Source organism: Equus quagga, chromosome 5, assembly GCF_021613505.1.
Source record: "Equus quagga isolate Etosha38 chromosome 5, UCLA_HA_Equagga_1.0, whole genome shotgun sequence".
Taxonomy (NCBI): domain Eukaryota; kingdom Metazoa; phylum Chordata; class Mammalia; order Perissodactyla; family Equidae; genus Equus; species Equus quagga.
The window spans coordinates 2850269-2872272 of NC_060271.1; the positions used below are offsets into that span (position 1 = coordinate 2850269).

General features: G+C 46.7%; 1 protein-coding gene across 6 annotated transcripts in view; it reads left to right on the plus strand.

Moving 5' to 3' along the window:
• Nucleotides 1–22004, plus strand: part of DAB1 (DAB adaptor protein 1) — a 395398-nt gene that overhangs the window by 352751 nt on the left and 20643 nt on the right. For all 6 annotated transcript variants that reach the window (XM_046660109.1, XM_046660108.1, XM_046660106.1 and 3 more), the window contains 4 exons: nt 9655–9705; nt 9807–9854; nt 13746–13808; nt 15975–16083. In XM_046660109.1, the coding sequence (XP_046516065.1) occupies nt 9655–9705; nt 9807–9854; nt 13746–13808; nt 15975–16083 (271 nt within the window). The remainder of the gene's footprint in view (nt 1–9654; nt 9706–9806; nt 9855–13745; nt 13809–15974; nt 16084–22004) is intronic.

Consider the following 22004-nt stretch of genomic DNA (forward strand, 5'->3'; position numbering starts at 1 on the left):
TATACTGAGTGATCTGTTAAGAGGGCATGTGAAATTATGACACAAGGTTACAAACTATTTGTAGGTTGGACAATCAGAGACAGTTGAGGATAACGCTCTTCCGGATTTCCTCTGCCTTCAAACCTTTAGGCAGCCCCCCAAGTCTAGTCTATCGGTGGACATCGCCTCACTTGATCCTCACAGCTCCATGCAGTAGCCATTTCCCTCACTGTTTTACATATGAGCCACCTAAAGTTTCCTTGGGGACTTAGTTTGCTTGTTGTAAGATGCAAGCCAGGGTTCTCTGCTCTGACTTACCATTGTCTCCTCTTAGTCTACACAACTGAGGGGGATTGTGATGGAGTAAAAAGGAACTTTGAGATTTTCTCACAGCTCTGCCGCTCACATGATCATGATTTTGAAAAAGTTGGAGGCCTCTGTTTCTTCATCTGAAAAAAGTATAGGGTTGAATTGGGTTAGAGAGCTCCATAGTCTCTTCTGATTCTGCTACTCTGCGAGTCTGCAACTTATAAAACCATTCAAAATGCCATCAAACAGGCGTTACAAAAATCATCATATTCCTAAAGGAGATTCCACTGAATTGCTCACTTAATATTTGACCGCAATTAGCAGACACTAGTGGAGGTGTTACTGTGTGTCAGGAGCCATGCTAATTAAGCTGTTACCTTAAATCTTATCTGGGATAGTCTTCACGCAGTCTCCTGAGATGGGTATTTCCTTAATTTTACAACAAAGGAAAATTCAAGAGATGAGTAAGCTAGTCAAAATCCATTCCCAGAAAAACAGCATTCCTGGGTAGGTGGTTTGTGCTGGAGTTGGCTGCAGCGCTGTGAATGGCACTGCAGCCGTGAAAATGGCACACGCTTTGTGAAGATGCTCGTGCGGTACCCGTGTTGTGACACCCTTCGTGCTCCGACCTGAATTAGCATCCTCCAATTTCCTGACTTGCCTGTTACAACTCAAGAAAAGGACCTCAGCCCTCACAGCATTGGCACGGTGCCCTGCTCATAGTGGGCATTCAGGAAAAGTTTGCTAATTATGAAATGCATGCCTTCAGAAGTGAATCCAGGAATGAAGGAGTGAATAAGGAAATTAATGCCTAAGCATGTACAGTCTGCATTCCTCTGGAGAAGAAAAGGAGAAACAGTTTGCACAGAACGGCTGTCAGAGCAGCAGGCAGGGCCTCCTGACTATTTTTTCCTTTGCTGTGACATCTCCCCATTTGTGAATTCCTCTGATTTGCTCCGCGTTCAGCCTGAGCCTCTGCTGCTCTCGCTTGATTTCAACTCCATCCAATATTTCTTGTTACCGTTTGGGTGCCATCTGGACCGCAGGAGTGGCCTCTCCAAGAGAGACAAACCAGCAGAGAAAGACGACTGGCTCCCTAGAGGCCCCTGCCCTCCTCCCCAGAGTGTGTGGAGATCCTGTCATCCTGCTGACGGGAGCCAATTTCACATTCCTCTGCTCCCAACTCTCTCCCTTTCCAAAGTACTGAACTCATGCCAAATCTTGTTAGGAGTTTTTGAAAAATCCTTGAGCTCTTGCTAATGTGCAACTAGAATAATGGAGTTTTAAAAGGAGAAGGGATAAAGGAAGAGATCATGAAAAATAAATCATTTTAGGCTTTGGAAAATCATTCCTCTTTGGTGTCTCGTTTTCTCTGTGCCTTTATACCTGCACAGCCATTAAAGTAGCAAAGAGGTACGGCCTGCCCCTGCCCCTAACAGAGGAAGGGGACGCCTCATTCTAAAGTCCTCCTTGCCAAATGTCAGATCTCTGGAATGAGGTCGTGGGTTGGGACTGTGATCTGGAGCCTAGGAAGCTTCTACGCGTCTAAAAGCATGTAGTCATTCCCAGTGCTCCTAGAGAAGCTGGGATGGTCTTGTCAATGTTTCGTCTTAGTTCCCGTCACTGGCCCCATTTTGGCTATCACTATAGAAATAGCTGTGTCATCATCTCTTTACGCACTGTCCACTATCTCCTGACAACAGCACTGCCACTATCAAATCCCAACCCCACTCCTGCCACCATCTCAACATATCTGCTGCTTCCAGCTTCCCCAGCCCCTCAAGAGGGTTGGGTACCACGTGTTTAGTAATAGAGACAATAGAAGCAGTAACCACCGGCATGAATCACATTGTTCTTCTGAACCAGGCACTATGTACTAAAGGTTTTACGTGACTTACCTCATTTATGACGTCAGTTGTATGATGATTGCCTGTTTTCTTTTCCATCTCCCTCATGTGAGGTAGGGACAAGGACTGTGCCTTATCGTAGTTGCTCAATAAATAGATGTGGAGTGAATGAGTGACTGGTTCTCACAGACTTATGACAGCCGTCACTATTGCCACCACCATCACCCCAAACTCTGGCACTGTCACTTCCCAGGCATCACAGTCAGCATCTCCTTTCCTTTGTCACCATTACTGAGATCAAACTTCCTTAGCTATTAGTATCTTATCACATCAGCAGCAGCAGCCTGCAAATCATGCCACCGACTTCATCCTTATGTGTGTTTTCGTGAAATAATGGGTGTGCTTTAGAAAGTCGGGACATGAAAACATGGAGTTGCCAACAGGGCTCTGAAATAGATGTGAGGGATGGAAAAGAAGAGTGGAGGAGAGCAGGGCACAGGGCGAGTGGAATGGGTGAGGGGCTGACTGCCAGGACGGGCCAGCCTTGCAGGGCTAACCGCTGGGGAGGAGGGCCAGGAGCGAGACCTGCTTTCACAGAGTGTCTGCTCAGTGAAGACCGTGTTGCACCTTCATCTGCTCCTGCAGGTGACCTCACCTCTTCCCAGGAGCAGTGTTTCCCAAATTTTTGCAATGGCTTGGAACCTGCCTACCCTCGCCAACTAAGCCAATAATTCCATGGCTATCCCTTCTTTGCTGCCTGCCGATTCCTTCCTTCCTTCATTCTCTCCCTTTCTCCTTCCTCTCCTCTCCCTTCCCCTCCTCTTTGGTCTCTCTCCCTCTCTTCCTCTCTCCCTCCCATTCTTCCTTCCTTTCTATAATTTTGGAAAGAGAACTGACGTCCTTTGAGATTTTACTCTGCCGGATGCTGTGCTAATCCTTTTCATATACATCAACCTGACCGCAGCTTCCTCCCAGCGAGCCCACATTGTAAGCATTATTATCCCTGGTTTGGGGGAGAAAACTAAGGTTCAGAGTGAGGAAGGAGTTTATCCAAGGAAATGGCAATGGTGGAGCAGCAGTTTGAACTGAGAGCTGCTGTTGCTGACATTCCTCTTTCCGCTACTCCACCTGCCTCTCCTAAAGACATCACACTTCTTGCTTTAAAAGGAGCCATTGTTTCCAAACGCAAGCAAACTGGTTTTCTTGACTTTAGATTCAAGTTGGGAAGCTCAAGACTCCAGAATCAGATCCCTTAGCCACAGCTGTCCTCTGTTCGCTCATGTTAGCTTATTCAGGTCAGCTGAGAGCCCTGACCTTCACCCGAGGGGTCTGCCTTTCTCAAACACCTAAAGAAAGCAGCAGCAAATCCCTTTCACCACCAGTCCCCCTCCTGACTCTCTCCTGCATGTGAAGAAAAGCCATTTCAACCTAAAAGTCCATTGATGGATGAATGGATAAAGAAAATGGGGTGTATACATACAATGGAACATTATTCAGCCTTCAAAAAGAAGGATATCCTTCCATAGGGATCAGCGTGGCTCAACCTTGAGGATGTTATGCTGAGTGAAACAAGCCAGTCACAGCAGGACAGATACTGCCTGATACCTCTTACGTGAGGTCTATAAAGTAGTCAAACATAGAAGCAGGGAGTGGAATAGTGGTTGCCTGGGCCGTGGGGAGAGGAAGATGGGGAGTTGCTTTTCAACTGGTATAGAGTTTGTTACACAAGATGATTAAATTCTAGAGATCTGCATTGTGCCTCTTGTTAACAACACTGTAGGAAGTACGCTTTAAAATTGTGAAGAAGGTAGGTCTCATGTTAAATGTTCCCAACACAATAAGAAAAACGTGTGGTGGAAGAGGCTATTTAAAGGACCAACTTAAGTTTCAGGAAGCCACATGTAAATATTTCATTTCCAAGGATTTTCAGATATGTTTCTCTTGTATGCACTTTCAAGGGAAGATATAACTTTAATTATAAGATCTAAGCTTTTCCCTCCACCCTGTAACCTTTTGGACAACATTTGGGACCTTCCTGAAATTGTCACTGGGGGAAGGAAGGCCATTAGCTGCTAACATGAGGCCCAACTTGGAGTAAATTTTAGAGACTTTTCAATCTTTACAGAGATGAATCATCAAACAAGTTCCTTTGGCAGATCAAGTCAATGAGTCCAACAGGACCACACAGCCCCAGATCTCAGCAGGCCTGGAACATTTGGCATTAAATGGGATTCCATTTTGTTGGAATGATGATGAAGCTTCGTGGATTTCTATTTAAAACATGAATCTTAACTTCCTTTGAAGAACCCCACAAATATCTGGCTCTGGCTTAGCCCAGGCAATGAAAAACACTTTATGTACAGAAGAAGGCTGCTGTTTTTGTGAACAGAGTTTGATTTTATGGTACTGTCTGGACATCGTAAAGAACTGAATTTTCTCATAGAACTTTTCCAGTCAATGCAAAGGTAGAATATTCTTTAAAAGGATAGAAGGAAATATATAAGGAAGGAATATGTCTAGTATTTAGAAAGCACCCAGGCAACTGGAAGTGGTTTTTAAAATATATGTTATCTAGAGCTGTGACATCCAGCACAATAGCCACTAGGTACATGTGGCTATTTAAATTGGGATTAAAGCTAAATAAAATTTAAAATTCAGTTCATCAGTCACACTAACCATATTGCTCTATAGCCACGTGTAGCTACTGGCTGCCATATTGGATAGTGCAGATATGGAACTTTCCACCATCACAGAAAGTCCTATTGGAGGGTGTTGCTCTTGGGAAAAATCATTTATTAACATCACAGTTTCTGTTCCCCATATCCACTCCCACCACCCCCTTCCCTACTTTGTTCTTCAACTGTCAGAGTTTTTCTGGTCTCTCTCTGCTGAGAAGTGGGAAAGTAGCTATTTGCTCTTAGGTAAAGATGATAGAGTGTGAAAACGCCTAGATACCCCAGAGGGAATTAGTCTTCATTAGCATGTGTCTTCCCGGTTAAGTTACTCAGCAGGCAAAGGCACAATGCGTTCAAATACCTGGAATCACTACATGCCTTAATAGCACCCACCTTGGTGCAGTTACAAATCAGTTTAGTTAATCCATTTCTCCTCAGCTTTCTAAATGGATAATTGAATTCACTCTTTTGCAGTATTGGCCTGAGTTCTGAGTTTAGATCTAGAAGCCTTGTGCCCTCCCTGTCCCACGCTTATCCCACCCCAAGCTAGAATGATTATCTATACTGGCTCTGCCCTGAGCTTCAGGAGCGCAGGGACCATTTATTATTCATCGTTGTAGCGCCAATGCCTAGCCAGGACATGGCATGTGGAAAGCACCCAGTGAATGTTTGCTGAAGAAATTAGTTAATCAATTACATCGTCAATCAAGATGCCTTCAGTTTTCCCAGTAGGACTTTCATTAATTATTCCTACAGAGTTCGGTCCCCAGCACGGTGATTCGCAAATCTGGCTGCACAGTAGAATCACCTGGGCAGCTTTTAGACCTTCCTGATGCCAGAGCCCCCGCCCCAGACCAAGAGAATCCAAATCTCAGATGGCGGGGCTCAGGCGTCGGCAGGATTGCATTGTGAAGCCAGGGGTGAGAATCGCCACAGGTGTCTGATTTGGCAGCCGTCAATAAGTTTTCCTCCTTTTTGACATGCTTGCCCCGAGTCCCAGCTCATCCACTGTTGCTTTTGCTGCAAGAGTAACAAGAATATGGTCTTAATAGTTACCTTAGTCAATTATGATACAGTTGTGTCCCCACTGCTCCAAAAAGAGATCATGGGAAGAGAAGCTCCCCTCGGAAGCTTGATTTCAATGTCTTAGCGAAGATTCAGGGAGCGATGTATTGAGACAACACATGAGAATCTCTTCCTTTAAACTTCCTCACTGGAAGTTTAAGTTGTGAGTAAATTTGATGTCATGTTGAGTTTTCAAAAGCAGAATACAAAGCTGCAGGCATGCTATGATAGTAAGTGTGAACAGTATGTCTACATGGAAACAAAAAGTCTTCAAGATAAATGAACTAACTCTCTCGTAGTAATTGTGGGTAAAGCAAGAAGTGGGGATGCGGGAAGAGCAGGGAATGGATTCTAGGTCCTACCATGAGAATCAGCTAGGAAAACGTGCACTGACTGCAAGGATCTCCCCATGGGCTGGATGAAGCGCACTGGGTGTTCCCAAAGGTCAGCCCAGACAGGAGGAAGGAGCTCGGAGAAGTGACTGAGCCAGGGTCAGATCAGGAAGGCAACCCCAAGCACCAGATACAAAAGGTGTGGGAGGAAGAAGATGATCAGGCAAGACTAGCCAGGAGGGCGATGGGAGGGAGATGGGGTCAAGTACGGACTGAGGGCTCAGGACTGAGGCCGGGAAGCGCCAGGCGTCCTGTCACCCGGGCCGGCCTACGCTCTCAGACGGGGTGGCTTCTAAAGAGGGGCCTTTGACAAGATTTTTGTTTCTTCTTCTCCTTCCTTTTTCCAAGTATCATAATAGTTTCCTAACATTAAAAAATGTGTGACTGTGCATTGCAAAAATAAACCAAAAGAAATAGGATGAAAACTACTAATAAAAGCTGTTTTTTGAGCATCTACTATGTGCCAAACAGCAAACAAGTCTTTGCATACATGTCTCAGTTAATCCTGTCGATAAACCCGAGATGTTGTCATTATTATCTCCACTCTAAAAAAGATGAGAAAACTGAGGCTAACCGACCTGTCCAGGGTCACGTGACCACCATGTGGTCCGGCCAGGATTCAGTCCATATCTGCATGACTCCAGAGAGGTACCTCTGCTCACATACCCAGATCCAGCTTCATCTGAGTGTTCAGAGATGGCCTCATCCCACCCCAGCTCCACACCTCACCAAAGCCCACCTATCTGTCACCAGGAAAGGGACGGGCTCACGCCAACGCTGGTTCTCCTCTTCATTTTCATTATATGGTGGGGGTTTTTATGAGACTCTACCATGAGCTGTTTTTCAGATTTATTTAATTCATCCATCATGCTCTGAAGCCATTTGCTTTTTTATATTGGACAGATGTAATGAGATTTTGGACACTAAAAAATGTTTTTATTAAAAGTTATGACCCAGAGCTAGTTGGTAGGGGCCATGCTATAAATCCCTAGAAGGGTGTGAATTTATAAAGGATGTAGCGACATAACCTTAACCTTTCAGGCCACACCGTAGATTACAGGATCACTTAGACTAATATTGTCTCGCCACCTCTCCCCACCTCTGGCCAAGTAATAATGATAATAATGCATGTGGTTATCTGATGTGGCTTGCCCTCCTCTCGGCTGCAGTTGACCCTGGGCCAGCCAGTGCCTGGTGGAGGCAGGTCGTTGATGACAGAGTTCGCTGGCAGTTGGCCATGGTGGCCTCAGGCACGTGGGTCCTCCTGCTCTGCAGCCCTGTAACTGGGGCTGAGTGATGTCACAGCCACGTCTGCTACAAACAGGGTGAAATTGATTATGGGGGATGGCTTCTCCACTCCTCCGTTGCCAACAGGAAGCCCTCCTCAGAATTAGGAAATGATGTGATTATTTCTGTTCATACGTAATAACTCCAACTTAATGTCCATATTACCAGATTCATGAACGTTACACTACTTGGAAATCATCCAAAGAATAATTAGCTTATACGTATAGACCAAAACACGGTCATTAGAAATATATATGTATGTATATATAGTAGATATTATGTGTATTATCTATAATATATGTTCCTGTTGTGACTTTGTTAAATTAACATTTGTTAAGCAGAGCCCTGTCGATGGTGAGCCATAGTTCAACAGAAGACGGGAGACGGCAAGGGAGTTGAAACAGAAGTTTATTAGTCACAGGCCCTGGGGGAGGGGCCACGCAGGGAGGTCAAGGCAGGGTGCAGGCAGAGAGAGCCAGGCAGGACCCAGGGCTCAGGCCTTTGTTAGGGAACCAGGGGAGAGTGCTTCAGAGTTCCTGGGCTGAGGCTGAATTGGTCAGCTCAGACCCAGAAGAGCAGGGTTCTGGTAAGCTTCGAGGGGTCTTATTTAAGAGGCACATGGGAGAGGGCCCTGGCAGGCGGGGGGACTGCTTGTCACAGGGGCTGTTGGGGAGGGCTGTGAGGAATGACACCGACCGACACCGACAGCACTCTTGACTCTGCAGGCTGTGCCCTAGGGCGTGCCTCACTGCGGGGTCTGGTGTCAGTTCAAGGCCCCGGCAGGCCACTCAGCCACACAAAGTGGGATGCTGAGGCCGCAATATTACGGAGTAGTTTGGTGAAATTGTCAACAATTATAAACAAATAAAAAATAAACAAAACAATTAGATTTGGTCAACTGCCGGCTACTTTTAGAACATGCATTCGTGCCCGTATTTTTGAGCACTGCTCTGTGCCAGACCCTCTGTGAGCTGCTGGGGATTCAGGAACATGTTCCCTGCTTCAGGAAGCTCACAGGGCAGCAGGCACAGATGATGTGCTGCTATTCTCAGGAGAGGACTCTTGGCTCACAAGACTGAAGAGGGAGGAAGGCTTCATGGAAGAGGTGGCCTTTCAGCTGGGTTGAGGAATCGGGTGAGCTTGGAGCTAGCAGGCGTGAGGAGATGAGCGTTTCAAGCAGGGAGAACACCGTGTGCAAAAGCACTTACAGAACCAGCTGTTCACAGACTGCTCCAAAGAGTCACATTTGCCTAAAGCACACGATGGCATGTTTTCCTTTTAAAACAAAAATCTCAGGGGTTACCATCATGCTCTTATCTGTTGGCATTATTGAGACTGGCTGGGTAAGGTCTGTAATTTTAGAAAGATGTACTTTAAACTTACAAACTTACGGGGGCCAGCCCGGCAGCGCAGTGGTTAAGTTCGTACGTTCCGCTTCAGTGGCCCCAGGTTCACCGGTTCAGATCCTAGGCCCCGACCCACACATCACTCATCAAGCCACGCTGTGGCAGGCGTCCCACATATAAAGTAGAGGAAGATGAGCACAGATGTCAGCTCAGGGCCGACCTTTCTCAGCAAAAAGAAGAGGATTTGCAGCAGATGTTAGTTCAGGGCTAATCTTCCTCAAAAAAACCAAAAAACAAACTGACCTTTGCTGTGTTTCCTAATCAGGCCCATTTTTTTTTGTTTTTTTAAAAGATTTTATTTTTTTCCTTTTTCTCCCCAAAGCCCCCTGGTACACAGTTGTATATTCTTCGTTGTGGGTCCTTCTAGTTGTGGCATGTGGGACGCTGCCTCAGCATGGTTTGATGAGCAGTGCCATGTCTGCGCCCAGGATTCGAACTGACAAAACACTGGGCCGCCTGCAGCGGAGCGCGCGAACTTAACCACTCAGCCATGGGGCAAACCCCAAGCCCATGTTTTATCATCTGCTTATGCTAGGAACATATTCCAGGGTTTTCACAGTACAATGGCAAGGGCTCCCGCCTACTGAGACCACGGGAGTGTAAACCATAGACCCCATCATCATTAAACTCATAAATCCATGTCATTTGTGTGTCATTAACTTTCATCCTCATTCACCATCCCTTACACTTTCAGAACAGCCATGCAATTGAAGATTTTGAAGAACGGTTTGCTGCAGCCACCCCGGTAAGAATGAGAGGGCTCCGTCTGGTTAACTGTTTTTAACTGTTTCATGTCATCACCCCATCGTTCATCTCACGCTCCTAAGTCGTGCCTTGTGGTTACAGAACAGAAACCTGCCAATGGACTTTCATGAGATTTTTGAGGTAACAAAGGTAAGGCCTCCAGGCTCTTGTCATATGACGGTTGTTCTGGTCATTCTCATGCGTTCTGCATTATCCTCACTTGGCCAGGATGAATGGCAGGCGCTCGCTCTGCTCTCTCCGGTGGGTGCCTATTCTGATGTTCACAGAAAGACTATTGGTGAGCCTGCGGTGAGGTCAATTAGTGAGAATGTGTGTATGTGTGTGTGTGTGTTGGAGAGGAAGTGGCACCCCTTCATTTCATTCAACAAATAGTTTTCAAGCTCCCAACATATCCCCGGCATAGTGATAGATGTTAGAGATGCAGTAGAGAGGAAGACATGGGCCCTGTCCTGAGGAAGCTCATTGTACAGCACAGTGACATAGTGCAACACTGCACAGCAAAGGATGGGATGGGGTAGGGTAGAGAGCCAAATGTAGTGTAGTAAACAGACACATAAAGAGGATGTGCTAAGTGCACCTGTGGGAGTGAAAACCAGGCAAGGCTGCTCTTCAGTGGGTATACCCTGGAATCGATGTGCTGGTTGGCAGCCAGTGTTTACTCAGCTTGGTTGATGCACAGGCCAGTGAATAGTATCAGCCCTGAGTACAGGATGTTTGGGAAGCCTCTAGGGCAGGGGTCCTCAATGTTGGCTGCAAACTAGAATCACCAGGAGAGTTTTGAAAGTCCAAGTTACTAGGCTATACTTCAAACCAACTAATTCTTGAGGGGTGGGAACCAGGCATCTGTATTTTTCCCCTGCTGCACCCAAAATTGAGAACCGCTGATCTGAGAGTGTCACATAAGCTGTTCTGAGCAGTGGAATGGGTGCAAATTGAGTTAGGAAACACTTTCCAGGAAAAAAAAAAAAAAAATCCTTCTAATTTATGTCCTAAAGGATGGGTGGGAAAAGCAATGGGGGAAGGAATGAGTGCTCTGAGGAGGACGAGGAGCATGTACAAAGGCACATCTCAGCCTTCATCAACGGCCCTTCAGGGCTTCTCTCTAGCACGCCGGGAGGCCGGTGGCAGCATTCTAGTTGAGAGAAGGACCAGGAGACATCTTGAAACAGCAGTGGTACAGCACTCCAGATATTATTGTGGAAACATCCCTGTTCACATTAAAGAATGGCTGGGGTGGGGACTGGCCTGATGGAGATATTGAGGGGCTCCTCCCTCCACAGCCAAGCCACTCCTCCTCCCCATCATGGGTTTGGCAGCTTCCAGTGTCACTCTGCTTACCTGGAACCTGCCCAGGGCCTAGAGAAGGGGCAGAATCTGCCATCGACAGATGTCTCCTCTAAGACATCTGAAGTGCTGGGATGGATGGGCGAGTGGGCATCTCGAAGCGAGCTCCCTGATGACCTCCTCAGATGCTTGTGCACCATGGCGGAAATTTTCGGACCTGACTTCTGCTTAGGGAAGATGGTGGGGCTGGGCTTCCCCCATTTAGGAGGTCTAACTAGGGCTTGGTAAAGTGAGCGATAGATAAGCAAGGGGCTGCTTGGTCCGTGGTCAAGTCCAGCTGCTTTTAGCTGACTGACGAGAGGCACGACTCTTAAGCTCTCGGTCTCACTTAGTCATCTGCACCATGAGGACAGTGAGAGACCTGCGCTGCCAACCCGGGGGGCCCCGTGAGCGTCAGGCAGGATGATAATGTAGGAAAATGCACTGTAAACTGTAAAGTGTTTTACAAATGTGAATGTTCGTTTTATTCTCTCGAGGTCTTTAAAATGATTAGTTATGACAAAATTATCAGATGGAACATGGCTTATTAGGTTACAAATAAAAGGACTAGGATTAACATGGGGAGAGAGGCTGTGAAAATAGATATTATTCCAGATTTTCAATCACATATGGTTATTAGAATTATTTTTATTTTATGGCCTAAGAATCCCCTTTTTCTATAAAATTTAATTAACTCAAGGTTCTATTTAAACAGCAAATGCAATGGAATGAAATAACAATCTCTGTTTTATGCCTCTGCATGTTTTTCTCGTTTAATCCTTGAGTGAAAATCATCTGGCAAGAGGAAGTCTCTATCTCAAGAATGAAGGTTATTTTCAAAGTTGTGCTGAAGGAGAAAATTAGCCAATAAATTATATTTATGATGTTAGTAAAAGTGTGCCACGAGTTCAACACATTTGAAATGTAAATTGTGTGACTTAATTATTAACTTCATTTTAATATTTTCCTACCACTGAAAATAGTTGTGGGCCATTTTAAAAGCATTGAGTTCCAATTGCAAGAAAGCCCAGAGGCTTCATTTGAATTGATTAAATAGAATTATTTCTTTTATGAATTTAGGAAAGAGCCTAAAGGAGTGGCCTAGTTTCACCAAATAATATAAAATATTGTTAACAAGTTAAAGAAGCCTTACTGAAGACAAGCAAGTATTTAGGATCCAGCCAGACTTGGGAGCAGCCTGCATGCTGGCCACCTCATTGCTGTCTCCTAAATCTGGAATGGTGTTGTGCGAGACAGAATCAAGGCAGTGAAGAGCTCGTGGAAAAGAAGGAAATGCACGCAAGTCCCACCCGACCTTGCCCGCGTGCACGTCACCAGCCTTCCTCTCTGCTCCTCTCTCCACCCTCATGCTGGTTACACCTTCTGCTTGTATCCAGCTACGCAGGCTGTTCCAGGCCTCTGTCTTTTTGCTCACGTCCTTTCATCTACCTGGACCGTCCCCCCTCTCCTCGATTGCCTGGCCAACCGCTTCTCTCCTTCAGGATTCAAATCGGGGCTATTTCCTTGAGAAAACCCTCATGGAACTTCTTTGCCAAAAGCTGGCTGGATCTCCGCTCATCTGTTGGTGGCCAGGAACGGTCCCTTCTTTGTGGGAATCGCAGAGATCCGGCCGCGCCCGGTTAGAACTGCATTAGAGCTCAGGGCCCATACCCCATGCTGCAGGCCAGCAGGCAGGCGCTCCCCGCTCTTTCTGTGGAGCGGTGTTTTTAGGTTTCCCCGATTAGAAGCTATCACTTAAAATCCAAAGATGAGCAGAACATGTCTTCCCCTCAGTGGGCAGGTTTGCACAAAGCACATGATTATATACTTTGTCAGGCCATTTGATTCCTGGCCACAGACTCCCACGGTCTCTGGAGCTGGAAGTGCATGCAGATTAATTTCTGAGTGTATCTTAAAGGGCTTCTTCCGCTGCTCTGGCTGGCCTTGCTCAGACACTGCCGGATGATGGATGGGAATGTAGACGGTACCGTGTCTATGGTGATGGAGTTCCTAGGAGTGATTAATAGTGTATATACTGGGCTGTTTTTGATGTCCTTCCTGGTATTAAATGATATGTTTTCTTTTCCTCCAACTGCATTTGTTATCCTAAAGATGGACTCTTTCAGGGACTGTCATTGAACCGTATGTTCTTTCGACAGAAAATTCACGTCCTGGCTAGGTGACCTTGAGGTTGCATCTGTGAGACTCAGTCGATTCATCTGTAAGAAGGGGAGTGATGATCCCCAGCTCTCAGCGTTAGTAGTGCTGGGAGCACCTCCTGAGAGGTGGCTGGGAAGTCACGTCTTGTGGTACTTAGCACAGGAAGTGCCTCTTGGACATGTGGATACACTCATGAAAGACAAACAAGTGATGAGGTGGGCTTCTTGCCTGTATCTACTGGAGAAGGGGGACAGTGCTGGCATTCGAGGGTCAAGACGTGTAAAGTGGTATTATTATTGCTTATGGGAGGCGGTTAAGCCCAGATAAACAGCCAGACACACTGAAGCAAGAATTGATTCTGGCCACATCCAAGATGCGTCTTTGGGATCCTGAGGTATAGTAATGACCAACTGAGCTTATCATTTATATAGTCATGATGAAAAAGAGAAATGTGTGTCCTCCTATTCTGTTTTTAAAGCAGTATCCAGCAGTGTCAGCGTTCCTTGTAGTTACATCGTTATCTTTTTGTCTTTTCAGGCTGTGACCCAATTAGAACTTTTTGGGGACATGTCCACCCCTCCCGATATAACCTCTCCTCCCGTAAGTACGCACTGCCCTCTCAATCCTGCCTCCCTCCCCTTTCCTTCTTCGGTCACACGGTGGCAAGAATATGGGCTTTGGGTGGAAGAGGCCTGCTGGTGGATTTCAACTTGGGCTCTTTCAAGCTGTGTGATTTGGGCGAATTGACTAGCAATTCTTTTTGAAGAAAGGAATTATGAGAAATAAATGAGACCATGCATCAGCAATTACAGTCCATCCCCTGGGTACTTACTTTTGTGCTTGGCAGTGGAGAGAGGCGTGAATGGGATGTGGTCCCTGCCTGCAAGGCGCACACGGTCTACTTGAGTAAATGGGCAAGAAACCCAACAGGACAACAGACACAATGAGCATTTGTCAGCACCTGCCCAGAGCCCGCGCAGCCAGGTGGTCAGATCAGTGCAGGAAGCATCTTCTCACGGCCCGTTTCTGCTCTTTCCTCTCTCCTTTCTTTCCCTCCTCTCCTCCTCTTCTTTTTATTTCCTCCCCACTTTCAATCCTCCTCCTAGCTTTGCTGAACTTCTCATGAAGTTTCAGATTCCCAGCTCCAGCTTCAGCCAGCAAGAGATTGTAGGGAGCCCTAATTTGAAAATGAAAAGAAGGAAAAAAAGAATGAAAATCAAAGCAAAGTAGAATCCCAGTGCTTTGAGAACTGGATGCATTCAAAGGCACCGCTGCAGCCACTGCAAAGAACAGAGTGCTGACCGGCCTTCAGCTCCCACGGGCCCACGCCCCGGAGCTGGGCGGAGAGCAGCTGGCTGCAGCTGCAGCAGCTCCTCTGGGCACTGCGCAGTGGTGCCAGCCGAGGGATGGTGCTATGGTTCATTGGCGAGATGCGCCTCACAGAGAATAGGCTGTAACCTCACCACTGAGGACAGATGGCGCAAGGCCCTGCTGCCCACAGCTGCCTCCGGGGGATCTCGGCACAGCTGCCCTACTCCCAACACCTGATGTCCATAGCGGCCGAGGGAGGGACAGCAGCTCCTCTCTCCAGGGAGGCTGGATGGCTCTGGGCATTCTCATCCTCTTCTCCATCCCAGGCTAACAGCTGCATCCTGGGCATTTGGAATCTCAGAACCATGGGGCTGTGGAGCTAGAAAGGTCTGAAGAGATCTTCGAACCTGTCCCCTTCATTTTATAGATAAGCAAACTGAGTCCCGGAGAGGGCATGTGACTCACCCAGGGTCACATAGGGGAAAAGAGAAGAGTGTTGATTGTGTTTCAAAATGCTTAACACAGCAGCTCATGGCTGTGTTTCTGGTCCTGAACCCAAGTGCAATCCAAATGGGTATTTAATAATCCTCAGAACAATGCCATTCGTCCTGCAAGCTGCTGGTCTAAAAATGGACTTGACTAATTGCCGTGGTTTCAGGATTAATTGCTTGCCCCAGTCTATTCCAAGGGAAAAAAATAAGCATATTATGGCATGGAATAGACATACTCTGTAGGCAAAAGGCTGCTGTAATCGGGTGTGGACCTCAAAAAGAAAGTGAGCGCTGGTGTGTGTGTTTGAACACCCTCCCCTTGCCCACCAGCTCGTGCTGCGGACCTTTCTGGAATTTCAGCGCCGGCTGGGCGTGGTGAAGTGTGCCGCTGCTCAGGCAATCTTTTATAATCCTCTTGAACATATGTACTTCTTTATGCAAGTGAAGATTCAGGCAGGATTCTGGGAGGCACCGGGATACAAAGGTCTCTGTCTAGTCGCTAAGCTTTCTTTGTTCCTTTAGCCAACGCCTGTCTATTTACCATGCATTGAGTGACAAGCCTTGAGCCAGGTGCACAGTAGGTCCTGGGTGGGTGTACGTCAGTTTTAACTGACCACCTCTAAAGCATGAAAGCCAAACATTATGGAATTACTTGATGGCCTGAAGACACCTCCCAGGGTCTCAGCACCTACTGTATGCCTCAGCGTGATACCAAGTGGTTTAAATGCAGGACCTTATTTAATTCTCACAGCAGCTCTAGAGGCAGGCATCATTTTTCCGGTTTTGTAGATAATCTATGCAACCAGCTCCTGGTCTCCACACCACCTTAGTGGCCTGGACAGTGGCTCGGTTCAGCAGCACCCTCTTCCGCTTAATTCCTGCCTCTCCTGCCTCCCATCCTTGAGGACAGCTGAGCCAGGTCTCCCGGGAGCCTCATGCACCCTCTGCCTCTTTCTGTCTGCAGACTCCTGCCACTCCAGGTGATGCCTTTATCCCGTCTTCATCTCAGACACTTCCGGCGAGTGCAGACATGTTTGGCTCTGTACCTTTTGGCACTGCTGCTGTACCCTCAGGTGAGCCCTCGTCCACTTGTTTCCCTGCCTTTGGCCCCCACTCATCAAGACAGACAAAGGGTTGACTTGAGCCAGCTGCCCAATATGCTAAACACTCATGGAACCACTGTCCTCGCCTTGTGACTCTTCGGGTGACATCAAGAAGCTGTCATTTGGGGTGTGTGGGTGGTGGTTACAAGCTCTGGTATGCTGCTTGGCTGGAATTCAGTGGTGTCTTTCACCCGGAAAGGTCAAAATTCCTGGTTACTGAAGTGTATTTAGCTTTAGGGAGCTTGGGCACACTCAGCCATGCAAATCAGTGCAAGTCCATTTCCTCCTATCCATCTCAGCCAGAGGGAGGGAAGTCGGCGAGTGGGAGAGGAGAGGAGTCAACCCTGCGAGGACCTCCTGAGATCTGGCTGATAGAAGGCGCCTGCCTAGTTCGGTGAAGACTCAGGAAGGGGAGCTTCCCCACACAAAGGGGGACACCTAAGGGACAAAGCAAACGGCTCACAGTCAATTGGGAGGGTGATAGGGCACCTGGGGATTTGCAAAGAATTTGTTCTGTTTTCCTAATATTCTTAAAAATATATTTACTAATTTTACAACAGGGTAAAAAATATATATAGTAACAGTGTTGCAGATGAGTTACAAACTGGTAAGAATCTCAGGCATCTTAACTTGTTTCCATGGCATCAGGCACTCCATGTAGCCAGGGCACTCTACTTGGAAATGGCCAAGGGTGATATTCTGCTTTTTACAGACACGGGAGCCCTAAAGACTTTTTTCCTTCTTTAACTACATATTTGAAATCGGTGGCTTCATCTTTCTGTTTTTACTTTATTTTTGTAAATGGCAAATAGAATTGAATATTTTAGAATACAAATCTTGCATTTTTTGCTATAAATGATTTCTTTTAATTGTATACTGTTAGAAGCAAATTCTTGCCATCAAATATAAACTTTGCTGTTATTCAAAGTGAATTAAAAATTCATAGTCTTTGCAGAAATAGTTACAGTTATTCCTCATGAGCTCAAGGATCATTATGAACTTTTAGAAGCCACAGAAGTTGGTAGCCACTGGATCTAACTTACAATTTCGAGTCTACAGGTAACCTAGAAATTTGTATAATTGCTAAGCTTCCCAGTTGAGTCTGTTTTACCCATCTCTAAAATGGGACAGTGGTGATGACTAGCTTTCCTTACCTAAAATGGATGTTAAAATTTCCTTGGGAATAGTGTAATAGAGTATGTCATTTTAAATAAGAATAATAGTTTTCCATCAGAAATGCACCACCTGGGGCTGGCCCCGTGGCCAAATGGTTAAGTTTGCGTGCTCTGCTTCGGTGGCCCAGGGTTCTCCAGTTCAGATGCTGGGTGTGGACATACACACCGCTCACCAGGCCATGCTGTGGTGGCTTCCCACATAGAAGAACCAGAGTGACCCACAACTAGGATATACAACTATGTACTGGGGCTTTGGGGAGGAAAAAAAAGAAATGCACCACCTTCCTGTGGCACCAGCCTGGCCCAGAACCCTGTGTGTTACCCCGTTATTGGATCCCTGAAGATATACTGGGACAGATGACAGGAAATCCAGGCACCAAACTTACTAATTTGCAGGCATGTTCATTCCACGAATATTCACTGAGTGCCCACTATGGTCCAGGTCCTGCTCTAGGCGCCAGAGGTGTGTCAGTGAGTACGACAGGCACAGACCCCTGCCCGCAGAGGGCCTACTTTCTTTTGGGAGGACAGACAGCAACATAAAAAGAGTGACTTATGTAACATGTTAGAAGATGTTAAGTGGTATGGACAGAAGGAAATGTAGAGTAGAGGATGGGGTTTTGGAGCAGGCGGAGGGCAGCTGTCAATGGAGGTGTGGTCAGGAGGGGCTCACACAGAGGTGAGAGGTGAGCAGACCGGAGGGGCGGGGGGTCAGGAGGTGTCAGAGGTAAAAGGCCATATAAATTCTATATAAATGTTGAGGGAATTCCTTACTTTTAGTGTTTTCCTTACATTTTAGTCTGCCTTTTTTTTTTTTTTTTCCAAATACTGAGGGTATCCCCCGGTACCAGCATCTGGTTATAAATTGCAATTTTCAACATTTTAAAAAACTCTAACTGCAAGGCAATAATGCAGGTGTTTCCTTTCACTTCACAGCAAGATTTATGATTGATCTGAACTCTGTAACATAAACAGATGCTCCTTAGCACCTCCTCCCTCCACTGGTGAACGGTGAACGTTAATGAGTAAACGGTTACTAAGCTGCTAAGTGGCTGCGGTGGCAGCTACCGAGTGGCTTCCTGTGTCCACTGCTACCACAGCCCTGCCCCTGAGGCATCGCATCAGGCATGCACACACCATGTGACCAGAGAGCCTTAGCTCACAGGTCTGGGGAGAGCCCAGGCGGCAGGGACCCCCCAGGAAAAGCCAGTGAGACCTGCAGGTTCCCAAACGTGATACCCACTTACCCTGTGTTGCCTTTCTTTTTTTTTTGAATGTTGTATTTTGGTCTGAAGCAGATGGCATGAAGCCAGAGAGACATGCTAATAGCTCTCCAGAAAAGTGTGCACAGCCCATCTGTTGGTTCCTTGTGTAAAAAAAAAAAGATAAGGGGGAAAAACCTGCCACCAACAGTAGCATCATCAGAGATCACAGCACTTATGGATTTGGGAGTTTAATTGTACACTTGGAAAAATTCAGTGAAGACATTTATTCTACTATGACTCATTCACCTTTATGTAGAGCCTTTTCCAGTCTCAAGCATTTATGGAGCAGCTGATATATGCCAAAAACTGTACTAGACAGAGGGAGGGAGAGAGAGAGAAAATAAAGGGTTCCTGCTAGCAGGAGCTTTCCAGCCTAATGAGGGAAGTCAGAATAACTGAGCAATTACAACCCAGTGTGACAAGTGCCGTGCCAAAGATGAACACAGGGGACAGCACAGGCCCGGCGAAGGAGAATCAACTGGAGTCTAGAGGGCAGGGCAGACCCCTGGGAGGTCATACTGAGCTGAGTCTCAGAGAGCAGGTAAGAAGTAGTGGCCACGTGAAGAAGTTGGGGCCACTTTCCCGGCAGGTGGACCAGCAGAGACGAGAGAACAGGTTGAGTGTCGTTTGCAGCTGCTGCAGGGAAAGGTGCCAATGGCAGTAACGAACTGAAAATGGGGCTGAAGGGGGACAAAGGGGGCTGACCCCCAAAGGCTCATAAACCAAGCTAAGGCATCTGAGCCTTACGCTCAAGACAATGAAGCACTGTATCTGCATTTTAGAACAGACCTCTCTTGGCAATGAGGAGGGTGGGATGGAAGCAAAGTAAAAAGCAGACTGGCTGGAGGCTGAAAACTTCCATCCATTCACCAACATGGGCATCAGGGCGGGTGTGGTTGAAAGATCCGTGGCACGTCTCGACCCTGTCAAACTCAGCGCCCCCTTTTTATAACAAGTATTTGAATGTCTCCTTTAATATCTTGACGTGAAATATGAAATTCATATATAATATAACCTACCTACCCAGTTTTTCAAAAATCAGTGTAATGCCCTATCTGTAAATAAGGCAGAAACAAACAAAAGCTAACTTATAATAGAAAAATATGTATTTCAATGAGGAAAATACCCAGGTCAACCACAGCAGAGGACATGCTGAGTGGTCAGGTGTGTCTCCCCATAAATAAGCCCCACAGGTGCAGACCGCCCCAGGAGTGTCGCGTTGGCTCAGACAGCAGGAGAAGTCAGGGACCACGATTTTCCGAATTGCTGAACAACTCTTGACAGGGTTCCAAATGAGACAAAATACAGCCTTCCCTCAATGTGCACGGTTGTTACATTCCTGGAAAATTAAGTGCATTAAAACTGCAAAGAAACTTTGAATTTCCACGTCATTCAAAGTCGAGTCTATACTCACACAGCTATAAACAGAATGTGAGATAATCCTTTGTTGTGCGCTTCGGTCCCACCGCTACAGGGTCTTTAGTGTCAATGCTCTTGGCTTCTTAAATACCGGTAGTGTTGCCCTGACCACGTTATTATGACAACCAGCACGCCCCACAAACTTCCTAATCATCCCCTAGGGGGTGTTAGCACTCCCATTCAGAACCACTGAGCCCCATCAGAGTAAACCAGAAAAACAAATTCACAGAATTCTTAGTCTGTTGGTAGGTTCAAGTCAGCGCCTTATTATGTGATAGGTGAGGCAAGAAACAACGTAAGCAAGTTTCTGTTTTAAATGCCAGCACCAATGCCGGTTCACCAGTCTTATTTCAGTGCCCCGGGACTAAGGTGATCTCATGAGGATGAGGTCTATTTTGTTTGTTGACGCCCCTTCCTCATTCCATAAAAGCATTTAACACTGCCAGATTAATTAGCAAGAGCCTGCTGTCCTGTCTCTGGCCCTCTGGAGCCTCCTGTCACCTTGCAAGGAAATGACCTGACTGTGAATGTTGGCTCCATCCCTTATCAGTCAATGGAAGGGCAGGCAGATGTGAGATGGGAGCATGAGCGAGAAACCCTGCAAACGATTTCTCTGGGCTCACCAGAGTCCTGATATGACCTGTGTCATGACCAGTGCCCCGGCGCCCGCCTGTCTGCCCTTTGAAAGTTGCTGGGCTATGCTGCACCCGCCTTTCATCTTTTCCTGGTCTCTCTGCTCTGTGCCTGCAAATTCCTTCTGATAGCCATGAAAATGCTGGTTCTGAGAGGCCGGGCAAAGCTAGCTTCTCCACCCTGTGCTCTGCCTGGCCTGGTCGTCTGTCCCCCAGGCTCAGCTGCAACATGCTGGTGGCCGTTGGGCCCCCTGAGAAAGGCAGGGACCACCGGAAACCCTTGGGAGTGTCTCTGGGCCTCCAGAATGCTAAGGCATCTGATGGCTGGGTCAGGGCTTCTGACTGTGCTCAGATCAGAAATCAGCCTTGGCTTCTGGTGAGGCAGTGTGGTGCAGAGGAAAGAACACTGGCTTTGGGGACAGACAGATGACCTCAGTTCAGATCCTGATCCCACTTCACGCCAGCTGTGTGACCCTGAACATGGTGCTTTTCCTGTCTGAGCACCAATTTCCTTATCTCTAAAAGAGAGATAACAATACCTACCCTGCGGGCATTTTATGAAGATGTAAGCACCTGACACTGTACCTCGCACGTTATAGGCATTCAATAAAGGGAACTTATTGTTATTTTTTCTTTTAAAGATTGGCACCTGAGCTAACAACTGTTGCCAATCTTCTTTTTTTTTTCTGCTTTTTCTCCCCAAATACCCCCCAATATATAGTTGTGTGTATATATATATATATATTTTTTAGTTGTGGGTCCTTCTAGTTGTGGCATGTGGGACGCCACCTCCGCTTGGCCTGATGAGTGGTGCCATGTCGGCGCCCGGGATCTGAACAGGTGAACTGGGCCACCAAAGCAGAGCATGTGAACCTAGCCACTTGCCCACAGGGCCGGCCCCAGGAAATTATTTTTGTTACTATTGTTATTGTAAAAAGTGTCACTTGCACTCCTTTTAAAATGATTATATCTCCCCTGAAAGGAAGAATCCAGCAAGCAGTTATCACAGTAACATATGTGAGTACACCCCCTGGAGTTTTGCAGTGCCCAACCTATGCCACTGTGTGAAGTGCTCCTGAGTGGACAATCACCCACACTTTTTCAGTTTAAAATTGGCATAATAATAATACAGAAATAATGTGTAATTATACCTAGAACTACCATTTATTGCATGGCTACTATATATCAGGCAAGCTATTATGTACTTGATAGGCTCTGTCTGATTCAGACCACGTGCATTGCTGACATTTACTGAATGTTCACTTTAATCTCCATTAATCATTAAACCAACCCAATGAGGCCGAAGGTATTTTATGCCCATTTTCCAGATCAGGAGATAGCTTACGAAGTTGCCGCTCAATGCCACGGATGAGAAGTGGTGATCTGAACACTGACCTCTC